At 41.7% G+C, this 11999-nt stretch overlaps 1 protein-coding gene and 1 long non-coding RNA gene across 3 annotated transcripts in view; one reads left to right on the plus strand and one right to left on the minus strand.

Annotated features, from left to right (window-relative positions):
* Positions 1-8577, plus strand: part of PCSK5 (proprotein convertase subtilisin/kexin type 5) — a 454731-nt gene extending 446154 nt beyond the window's left edge. For both annotated transcript variants that reach the window (XM_021064998.2, XM_021065005.2), the window contains 2 exons: positions 1598-1784; positions 5959-8577. In XM_021064998.2, the coding sequence (XP_020920657.2) occupies positions 1598-1784; positions 5959-6365 (594 nt within the window). In that variant the 3' untranslated portion in view covers positions 6366-8577. The remainder of the gene's footprint in view (positions 1-1597; positions 1785-5958) is intronic.
* The window catches only part of LOC146407065 (uncharacterized), a 90105-nt gene extending 78655 nt beyond the window's left edge, over positions 1-11450 (minus strand). The window contains exon 1 of the long non-coding RNA XR_014823037.1: positions 11232-11450. This is a non-coding gene — a long non-coding RNA (uncharacterized LOC146407065). The remainder of the gene's footprint in view (positions 1-11231) is intronic.
* Positions 11451-11999: the final 549 nt, after the last annotated feature.

Consider the following 11999-nt stretch of genomic DNA (forward strand, 5'->3'; position numbering starts at 1 on the left):
CATCATGGCCTACTGTATAGCATGGGGAACTATATCCAATCACTTGTGATAGAATGTGATAGAAGATAATATGAGGAAAAGAATGTATATATATATATATATATATATATATATATATATGAATGACTGGGTCACTTTGCTATTTAGCAGAAATTGAGAGAACATTGTAAATCTACTCTAGTAAAAAAAAAATTTTAATAAAAAAACCTCACATGACCCAGCATGTTCACACATGCACTCTTTAAATTCTGACAAGAGCCCTCATTACACTCTGGAGAAACTAAGGATCCAAGAGACAAAGATCACATGAGTGTAAGTAACAGTGTTGGGATTGAACCCAAGGGTCCTGACTCCTAAGCCAGGATTTGATGAAATCACAGCTGTGAAAGCACCTTATCAGCACCTGAAACTTGCCAAGCCCTCAACAATGGCAATTTCCATTCCTTCTTTTCTATTATACCAGCCTTCCAAAGTGCAGAAGTGAAATAGGAAAGTATCTTCCCTCATCGATATGACCAACACCAGTGAAATGGAGCAACTTGTTGGGAGAGAAGCTATTTTTCCACCTCTCAACAATCTTCCCACTGAGATTTCACTGCTTTAGTTGAACAGTTACAATTTATATTATTCTGGGGCAGAGACACAAGAATCTAATAACCATAGAGGCAGAACAGGCCATGTAAATGAGGGAAGAGTGTCAGGTCAAGGGAAACCCCATTGCAAACTTGGCCACAGGTAGAATGTGATGTTACCCCTATGCATTGGTGCCATCCGAGCAAATGTTGGGGAATGTATCAAATAGGAGAGCACAGAAAAGGGGGCCACTGCCACTCAGCTCTGTCTGTGATGAATCAAGTGTGGGCAAGTCCTATAGATTGTAAAGAGAAACTTGGAACTGCTTTACATGTGAAATATCCCAGTTTTGAAACGTGAGCGATCATTTCAAACTTTTTTAAACTATGAAATCCAATTGAGAATGGGCCAGACAAAACAGCCCATGGCTGTCAGTTTGTAACCTGAGCTATTCTATTTTTTTTTTTTTGGTCAGTTATTTATTTATTTATTTATTTATTTATTTATTTATTTATTTTGCCTTTCTAGGGCCACTCCCACGGCATATGGAGGTTCTCAGGCTAGGGGTCTAATCGGAGCTATAGCCTCCAGCCTACGCCAGAGCCAGCCACAGCAATGCAGGATCGGAACCATGTCTGCAACATACACCACAGCTCACAGCAACGCGGGATCCTAAACCCACTGAGCAAGGCCAGGGATCGAACCCACAACTTCATGGTTCCTAGTCGGATTCATTAACCACTGAGCCACGACGGGAACTCCACCTGAACTATTCTAGAAGCTTGTTCTCTCATTATTGTTACCAGCAGGTTTCAGAGGGAAAGACCCAACAATGGTTCCACCCAAATGCAGACAGCTGGTTCTGTCTTTCACCCAGAAGAGTTAAAATAGACCCCAAACCAACCACCTTTCTGCTATTCCCCAAGTGCCTCCTTCCTTTACCCAAAGGCGAGGGAACACCCAGCTAGGAACTCTGGTGCCTTAATTTCTCCACCCCCAAAAGGAATCTGATTGTTCTTAACAGGGGGAAAAATTTAACTGTGAAAAATGCCATGAGAGCTGCATAGAATGCAAGGGACCTGGCACCAAGAACTGCACTGTGTGCCCTGCCAACCTGCTGCTGCACATGGATGACGGCCGCTGCCTGGCCTGCTGCAATGCCTCCGATCCTGCCGATGCCCAGGAGTGCTGTGACTGCCAGGACACCACAGGTGAGGGGGAGGGAAAGCAGCCTGCAGAGCCAGAGAAGGGCATGTCCTCTGGATGCCAATGGGAGTACAGGTGAGAGGAGGAGGATGAAAAGTTTCAGAAGAACAATAGAGCTAACTTTTTTTTTTTTTTTTTTTTTTGGGCTGTGCCCAGGGATCAAACTCACACCACAGGAGTAACTAGAGCCACAGAAGTGACAACTCCAGACCCTTAGCTCACTGAGCCGCCAGGGAACTTTTCAATTGAGTGCCTTCTATGTGCCCGCTATACTTGAAACTCTGTCCATCATCTTATATAAGTAAGATCTTATTAATCCCACTTAGCAGATGAGGAAATTCAAGCTCAAAGGATTTGATTAGCATGCCTAAATCCATACCAATATTAAGAAGCTCATCTAGAATTAGAATATGGGTAATTTGGACTCAAAGCCAGCATGCTCTCCACTGCTGTTTTTCCCAGATTCAAGCTCAAGCAGGCCTAGAGCTGCATTTTTATAAGTTTACTTCATTCCTTTTTTTATTTTTCCCCCTTGGAAAAATAAAAAAGGGAAAAGATTTCACCTCTCAAGGAAGCTGATGCCAGTATTAACTTGATTCTGCTGTAAAATCATTCTGTGTAAGTCAGCTCAAATCTAGGGCTCCCACTGGAGACTTAAGGCATTTTAGAATTGAACTTTCACTGAAGACTAAGAAGTAAAACCCCTTTTACTAACTGCAAGCCCCCCAACTGTCACCCCCCAATCTCTTTTGTATGGGTACTTGCTTCTCATTGGCCACATGCTTACAAAGATCCCAAATGGAGTGACTTCTAAAAAGAAAAAATATGTAAATTCTTTTTTTTAATTTGTTTGTTTGTTTGTTTGTTTGTTTTTGTCTTTTTGCCTTTTCTTGGGCCGCTCCCTCGGCATATGGAAGTTCCCAGGCTAGGGATCGAATCGGAGCTGTAGCCGCCAGCCTACGCCAGAGCCACAGCAACGCAGGATCCAAGCTGCTTCTGCAACCTGCACCACAGCTCACAGAGATGCTGTATCCTTAACCCACTGAGCAAGGGCAGGGATCAAACCCACAACCTTATGGTTCCTAGTCGGATTCGTTAACCACTGCGCCACGACGGGAACTCCAAAAATATATAAATTCTTAAAACATACTCCCTAGTTCAAAACAGATCACTTCCTTGGGGTTCAGTTACGTCAAGGCCTGACAAAAAGAGGCATCATATTTATGGGAACCTGCTCATTTATAAGAAAAGTAAATCCCAGACCCACAACGACTACTAGCCTTTTCTGCTTTATTTTTATCAGCCTTTTCAACTAACTTCTAAATATCATCTAACTAATTGTTTCCTTCTTTTAGCTTTTCCACTCCCATGACCAGCTGGTTTCCCCAGTTCTTCATATACATCAACTTTCAGGGTCTGATTGCCTAATACCCATGTTGTGTCAGCTAAGAGTAATAACCCTCATTACACTGATGGCTTTAAATGAAACCAGGAGAGTGTGCATGTTGGGTGCAGAGTTTCTGCAAGCCTTTTCCAACTAAGAACTATTTGTTAGCTTTTCTGGGCTTTCTGTGGCTCTTGAAGATCCAACAGGGGCCAACTCTGCAAAAGACTAAATACACTTTTTCTTTTTTTTCCCCCACTTTTTAGGGCCGCACCTACAGCATATGGAGGTTCCCAGGCTAGAGGTCTAATCAGACCTGCAGCTGCTGGCCTGCTCCACAGCCATAGCAATGCCAGATATGTGCTGGATCTGTGAACTATACTGCAGCTTACGGCAATGCCAGATCCTTAACACACTGAGCGAGGCCAGGAATTGAACCTGCAACCTCATGGTTCCTAGTCGTATTCATTTCTGCTGCACCACGATGGGAACTCCAAGACTAAATACTCTTGATCACCAGCTCCTGCTTTACTGAGACACTGCTCTTTCAAAGAACCCATGTCACAGAGGCTGACCCTGACTCTTCAGGGAAATAGTAAGACATAATTGCATATGGCGCCTGAGTAACTGAAGCAACCTCAAAAGATCTTTTATTGATTCTCCTGCCTCAGGTAGAACTTATCTCAAAGTAACTGCACACAAATTGCTTATGCATCCCTCTGGTGCTTTAATATTTCCTCCAGGGAAAAATTCTGTGCTAATGTTATTAATGAAAACAGCAATGATGCTGTTGTTACTTTAGGAGATGAAATTCTTCTTGATGGGCAAAATCCCATTGAAGATGAAAGTTAGGATAAAACAGAAAACCCATTTATCCCTAGAAAAAAGAGAAATACGTAATAGTGATGATTCAGACCTAATTGGCCAATATATAATAAGCAAAAATAATTAACCCTAAAATAGGGAGTTCCTGGAGTTCCTGTTGTAGCTCAGTAATTAATAAATCTAACTAGCATCCATGAGGATGCAGGTTTGATCCCTGGCCTTGCTCAGTGGGTTAAGGATCCAGTCTTGCTGTAAGCTGTGGTATAGGTCGCAGATGTGGCTCTGATCCTGCGTTGCTCTGGCTTTGGCATAGGCCTGCAACTACAGTTCCAATTCGACCCCTAGTCTGGGAAACACCATATCCTGAAGGTGTAGCCCTTAAAACCACACACACACACACACACACACACACACACACACACACACACACACAAAATGGCAGCAGAAATTATATCCATTAAACTAGTGTATAAAATGTACCTAGAATCTCATAAAGCACTCATGGGGCCGACCAAGGTAGTGCAAAAATATTTATGGAAAACATGCTGTGTATTTCAACATATACATCCAACAAGCCCTCCTAGTTTTTTTTCTCTAGCTCTTTCATACTCCCATCTGGCGGGTCAAAGAATAGAAAAGAAAATTAGGTAACTCACTCAAATCATACCACCTGAATAAATGAGTGAAAAATACAAAACAGGGAGTTCATCACTGAATTATGATACTGTTTTGGTCATTCCCTGGTCTCAAAGACATCAAAACAGAGTCTGATGAATGACAAGGAGTAGCTCTCAACTCCAGAAATCTTTATTATAATAGAAAAAAATCTCCTATCACTCAACTTGGTCGTTAGACTTTAAAGATGATTTAAAGATGGTACTTTTCTGCGTGCCAAATCAGGGCCGCAGAATGCCAAAAAGTAAACAAACGAACATTGTCTGCTTTTTGCCCTCATGTCTCCAAACTGTAGCATGGAGTAAATTTTTCTGGATTTGTATTCTGATTGCTCTACAAACAAGCTCTTACCTCTTGACAGTATGACCATTCTCTCTGTGGTTTTCCATCTCCTCAACCATCTGTGATTTCTGTGGCCCCATAGAGCAGTAAGAGGCAATGTTTTTTATAAATAATCTGTTCCTGTCTTTGAATGGTGGGACAATCACATTGAATCAGGTTTAAAGGTAGCTGCGAAAAAGACTCAGTCTTAGTAAAAGTCAGAGTTGTCAAGAAAAAAAGAGCGTTTAGCAATAACTGAAGCCTGGCCCAAGATGGAATACTTTCTAAGGAAAGAAATAGAAGAATCCATTTGGTAAGGACATTTGGCAACTGATCCTTAAGGTATGGGCATGAGGGGGGGCTCCCTTTGGATCTCAAACTGACCTTCACTCCTGAAAGTTTTGTTGGTATCATCTAGAATAGACTGAAACTCGCATGGAGTATACACAGCAATTCTGCAGAGGGGTGTGCTGAAAAGATCAAAGACAGTGGTTCGGGAAGTTCGAGGGGGTAGTGCAGCGGGTTAAGAATTCGGTGCTGCAGGAGTTCCCATTGTGGCACAATGGAAATGAATCTAACTAGGAACCATGAGGTTGGAGGTTCCACCTCTAGCCTGGGAACCTCCATATGCTGTGGGTGTGGCCCTAAAAAGACAAAAGAAAAAAAAAAAAAAGAATTCAGTGTTGCGGCAGCCGTGGCTCAGGTTACAGTTTCAGCTCGGGTTCCATTCCTGGTCCCAGAACTTCCACATGCCACAGGGATGGCCGTCTCAGCCACCAAAAAAAAATCCCCCCAAAACAAAACAAACAAACAAAAAGGAACCCCCCCACCAAAAAAAAAGACATGGGTCTGCCACTCTAGAATTTAAAGATAAAGGTGAAGCTCTTCACCTCAGAAACTAATTTTCTCCATTCCATTTCTTCTCTCCCACCCTTCTCTTCTGCCCTCTTCCTTTGGGGGTCATCTTCCAACAGATGAGTGTATCCTTCGAGCAAGTGAGGCTAAGCCTGCAGGTGAGCGTTCCAAGACCGCCCTGTTCATCACCTCCTCCATCATGCTGGTGCTTCTGCTGGGGGCAGCTGTGATTGTCTGGAGGAAATCTCAGGGCAGAGTTAAGCCCGCAGAAAAGGCCGGCTACTTAAAGCTGGCTGACCCAAGCAAGTCTTACTCATCCTATAAGAGCAGCCATCTCGAAAGCACTAGCTTTGAAGAGGATCAGGTGATTGAGTACAGGGACCGGGACTATGATGAGGATGAGGATGATGACATTGTCTACATGGGCCAAGACGGCACCGTCTATCGGAAATTTAAGTATGGGCTGCTGGATGATGAAGATGAAGATGAGCTGGAATACGATGATGAGAGCTACTCCTACCAGTAAACAGAGGCCACCCCACCCCCACCCCATTCCACTCGCAAGCATGCATGTGCACCTTACAGTTTTGGATTTTATCCCGACACACCAGGCTGATGTGTGGATGTATTTATTTTCTTAACCATGAGTACAACTAGAGTGTATAAGAATGCTCCAATATTTTGTTCTTTTGGATGGCTAAACTCAATCATAATTGCTCAACCATAATTAAAGAACAAGGATAAAATTCAGAGAGATTTTCCTCAAAACAAACAGTATGTCAAGACACAAAACACAGGAAGTAAAAAAGTGAGATTTGTGCAAAATATTTTATTTGATTCAGAAAAGGGCATGGAACTATAGAAATTCTGTTTCTCAGCTGTATTGTGGAGATAGATATCTGCTGCCTTCTCAATTTCTGATATTTCTGTAAACATTTTGGGGGATAGAGAAACAAAGAGTTGTTTGTCTTAGGGGATTTTTCTCCCCTTTTAATTCTCTTTGGGCAGAGATTTGTCCTGTAAAAGGCAAACGAAGAAGGTTCTCCCCATCATACCATTTATACCAGTTACTCCAGATCACCCCTAAGCAGAAGAGACCACCTTCACTGAGCCTGGTCATGACCTATTTATAGATAAGGGAGGTAGCATCATAGCCATGGAACATATGTTCACCAGGCCCTGGTTCCTCTGCAGTAATCCATTGTTGCTATGCTTCTAGAGCAAGCTTTGGCAGGAGATAGGCAGCCAGCCCAGGTGGAAACAAATCACTGTTTCCAAGAATTGCAGCCTTACACCCTGTGATTTTTCTAAGAGCATTTCTGGTTTGAAACATCAGCTAAAACATCAAGTTATAAAAGAAAAACAGCAACACTAACCTAACATAAAATGGGATACAATGACAAAACCATCAGATGCTCTTAAGAAAAGATGTTAGCTACTAAATTAAAAAGCTTTTATCAACAGCCCATCAAAAAACTGTGGACTCTCCATAGAAAAAGTTAGAATGGAGTCTAATAATAATAAATAATAAGTTCCCAACATCCTGCTCCCTAGCTTAATCTCTCTCTCTCTCACACACATGCACAATGTATTGCACAGACTATGTACCAGGTACCCAACTAATTCCTGTAAAAAAATTCACCCCACTTAATACCACTATAATTTCATGAGGTTGGTTATCATTATTCCTTTTTTTTTTTTCAAATGGGAAATCCAAGGCTTATGAAAGGTTAAGTTGCTAAGGTCCCAGAAAAGTAATCAAGATTCAAGAAAAAAGAATGACTCTAAAGTTTGTGTTCTTAATAACTATGCTACACTGACACAAGGTGGAAAAAAGCATCCTAAATGTAATAAAGTCATGTCTATTATTTTATTTTATGATATGGCAACACTATTATCATTCCTAAATGTGTACATTTTCTTTTCTTTTTTTAAAATAATGTATCACTGACCCAGGAAATCTCTGTAAAGTTTTCAGTTTACTGAAGGCTTTAGTGTTTCTTTAGGAGAAAGCTCTTAAAACAAACGTTGGCGAACTTTTCTCTGGAAAGAGCCAGATAGTAAATATTTTAGGCTTTGCACATTAGGCTTTGCACAACTATCAACTCTGCTGTTGTGGCACGGAAAGCAGCCAATCCACAAGAAATGGGTGAGCTGTGCTCCAAGAAAATTTTATTTATGGACACTGAAATGTGGATTTTAGATAATTTTCACATATCATAAAATATTCTTCTTCTTTTGATTTTTTTTTCCTCAATCACTTAAAAATGTAAAAACCATTCTTGGCTCATGGCAGTACAGAAACAGGTGATGGGTCATATTTGGCCAAGAGACTGTTATTTCCTGACCTCATCTTTAAAGAAAAAATTCTTAAGAGACTATGTGTATCGTACACACGATATGCTTCCAATTTTTGATCCTTTAAACTCACCTCTTCAAAATCTATCTGAAACCTTTGTAGTTCTCATTTCACTTCCTAGAAACAAGTAAAAATATATGTCAAATAGCCATCTTTTCAGTGAAAGAATTCCTCATCTCTAGTTGTGTAATTGCAGTGTAGCTTATGTAAATAATTTTGCCTATACTGTGTTGTTCATCTTGCCTGACAATTCTAAAGCTCTGATAGACTGAGTTTGACATTTCTTTGTGTAGCCTGGAAATGGTTTTCCAAGAAAAATCTGTGTTTATGATACACAGTTAAAAATTAAATGAGGTCACGACATGGAATACTAGAGAAACGGTGTTGTTCCTCTATGTGATGCTGAAAAGAAGGCTTATGCTGTGTATGGCTAGTTCGACATCTTTCCTTCTTTGTTCTTAGGCCACGTTACTCTCAGACGTCTTTGGAATACTCCACCAACTGTCTAAAGAGATATATATGTGATTGGAAAACAAAGTCACTTTTTGGTTCTCTGTGAATATCTTGGAAATATTGAGAATCCTTGTAGCCTGGAAATACACCAAGAGGCTGGGTGAGCGCTTGGAAGGTTCTAATTCATAGAAAGTAATTTTTTCGTTATTTTTAGGGCCGCACCCATGGCATATGGAAGTTCCCAGGCTAGGGGTCTAATCAGAGCTGCAGCTGCTGGCCTACACCACAGCCATGGCAATGCAGATCCGAGCCTCATCTGTGACCTACACCACAGCTCACGGCAACACCAGATCCCCAACCCACTGCACAAGGCCAGGGATCAAACCTGTGTCCTTATGGTTGTTGGCGGGTTCGTTTCTGCTGCACCATGATGGGAACTCCCCTGAAAATAATTCTTAAATGGAAAATAAAGTTAAATCAAGACCAGATAATGCTATAGGGACTTGCTTATTGATGAACTACTTCTGAGCACTTTTTATGTACTTGGTATTAGGTTTTACCAAGAGATACAAAGCAATAAAAGAATGCTTGTTGGTTTTCCTTTTTATATTTCTACCTCGAATGACTAAGCTGGTCATATTGATTAGGAACTTTTGTTCTAAAAATAAGTTCAATCTGTCTGTCAGCCCTATCATCATTGGCTCAATTAGGCCCTCAGTCTCTCTCATCTTACTTTAACTGCTTCTTCTAGAATTACTGCTGAGTTTCCATTTCTTTTCCCCCCAATCTATCTACCCTGCTATTGAAGGTCATTTCTAAGCTCTATTGGATCATCACATTCAGTGCTCTCCATGACCTACACTGATAATGACACTGAAAATTCTGCAAGATATGGCCACTGCCTCTACCTCCAATCTTTGTCATCTACCAGTTCCTGGCCCCTCCTTATTTCCCAGCTTTTCCACTTCTACTTGATAGTACTGAAGTACTTCTAAGTTCTCCACGATCATATCCTCTTCTCTCCTGTTTCTGAGCACACATTGTTCACTGCACTTGGAATATTCTTCCCCCCACACCTTGACCAATTGGAAAATTTCTGACTATTCTTTAAAATCATGTTTCCTCATAACCTCTCCTAGGAGGTCTTCCCTGACCTTCTTGCAGAAGGTTAATCACTCTCTCACCTCTCTGCTACCTAGAGACTATGTGCCTATAGCTCTTCACATCATACTGTGTTGTAATTGTTTGAGGATACATCTATATCTGGTGAGAAACTGGGTCTTGATGCAGCTACTATGCCTTTTGCAGAACCTACCACAGTGCCCAACACTTGGTAAACAAATCAAGAAATATTGATTGAATCGAATTTTAAGAAAATAGGACTCATAGATATGAAATAATTAGACAATGACATAGACCATATGTTGTATTTATACAGTCCATTCCTATTTGGTCTTGGGCATAAATGATAAGGGGAGAGGGTGCAGGTGATGGTGTCAGTTAAGTATGAGAAGTATGAGGCAACCACAAGTGAGAGCATTGTTAGGGGTGGTTGGTTCTTGGGAAAAGGATTCATGCTTGGACTTGATATGAAAAAGAAAAGAGAATATAAGAGTTCCCGCTGCAGCACAGTTTGATCCCCAGCCTGGTGCAGTGGGTTAAGGATCCAGTGTTACTGCAGCTGTGGCTTATGTAGCAGCTGCAGCTTGGATTCGATCCCTGGCCTGGAAAGCTCCCTACGCCCAGTTGAAGAATTAAGTTGAGATGAAATAATAACCTGTGTTTTACATTGAAATGTAAGGATTATAAAATAGGTTGTGTTTCAAAAAGAAATACATGAATTCCATCAGTGCATGCCTGGCACAGACTTTGGATCGAATTGATCAGCACACATCAGTAACATCTAGTAATAAACAAATGAGACCAAAATTTGAGGATGCATTTGGGGTTTCCCCTTTTTTTCTTTTCTTTTTTTCTTTTTTTTTTTTTTTCGTCTTTTAAGGCCCGCACTTGCAGCATATGGAGGTTCCCAAGCTAGGGGTCCAATCGGAGCTGTGGCCACCAGCCTACACCACAGCCATAGCAATGCGGGCTCTAAGCCACATCTGCGACCCACATCACAGCTCACGGCATCACCAAATCCGTAACCCACTGAGTGAGGCCAGGGATCAAACCAGAGTTCGTATGGACACTAGGTGGGTTCATTAATTGCTGAACCACGACAGGAACTCCTGGAATTTCACTTTTAAAGCCACCTATGTCTACACTGCTTTGATCGCAAATGTAGGCAAAACAAAAACAAAACCACAATACACATTCAGTCACAAGGTGAAGGAAAAGATGAAGAATGAAGTCTGTTCTATTCACTCCTCTGTGGCCCTAGTGACCCACACTAAGTACAAAGCCAATCACCTATTTACAGGAATGAAAATCACTTCATATAAGGCGCCTTCTGCCATAAGGATAGAAACAAGGATTAGGTCCTATAGCCCCACTCAGCTGTAAGAAAGGCTCGAAAATAAATGTCTGGTAAAGGGAAATGAGGTAATCAAAATCAGTGTCAGCCGGGCTGGCTCTTACCTGAAGGCTCTGGACAAGAATTGTTTTCCCCAATATTCAGGTTGCTGACAGAATCCAGTATCTTATGGCTGTAGAAATGAGGTTCCTTCTTTCTTTTCTGGCTTTTGGCCAGGGGGTTACTCAGCTCCTAGAGGCTACTCTGGTCTCGCACATTCCCTCTCCCAATACCCCCCCTTCAAAGCCAACAAACATCCCTGCACTGAATTCTTCTTCTGCTCTGACTCTTTCTGATGGTCCCTCTAGCTACCAGCTGGAGAAAATTTTGCATTTAAAAGGCTCATGTCATTCCATTAGGCCCACCTGCGGAAACTCCCTTCGGCTGTAATGTAACATAATCTAATCGGAAGCATGCTAGTTCATCTTATTCAAGGTTCTGGGGGTTAGAGTGAGACATCTCGAGGGGTTATTTTAGTATTCTGCTTACTATAGCCAATAAAACTCTTGGAAATCAATTTAGCAAAATACGTTGGGTCATTTCAATGTGTGTTGAAGGAAATGTTTTAAACAGAACCAAAGCATTAACAAAAAAAATCATTTTTGTTTATAATTTAAAACTACAGGAGTTCCTGTCGTACGTAGTGCAGTGATTAACGAATCCGACTAGGAACCTTGAGGTTGCGGGTTTGGTCCCTGCCCTTGCTCAGTGGGTTAACAATCCAGCATTGCCGTGAGCTGTGGTGTAGGTCGCAGACGCGGCTCGGATCCTGCATTGCTGTGGCTCTGGCCTAGGCCGGTGGCCACAGCTCCAATTCGACCCCTAGCCTGGGA

Source organism: Sus scrofa, chromosome 1 (assembly GCF_054392235.1).
Source record: "Sus scrofa isolate SSC_HxYL_T2T_F1_AM1 chromosome 1, Sscrofa_HxYL_maternal_Yorkshire_Landrace_v2.0, whole genome shotgun sequence".
Taxonomy (NCBI): domain Eukaryota; kingdom Metazoa; phylum Chordata; class Mammalia; order Artiodactyla; family Suidae; genus Sus; species Sus scrofa.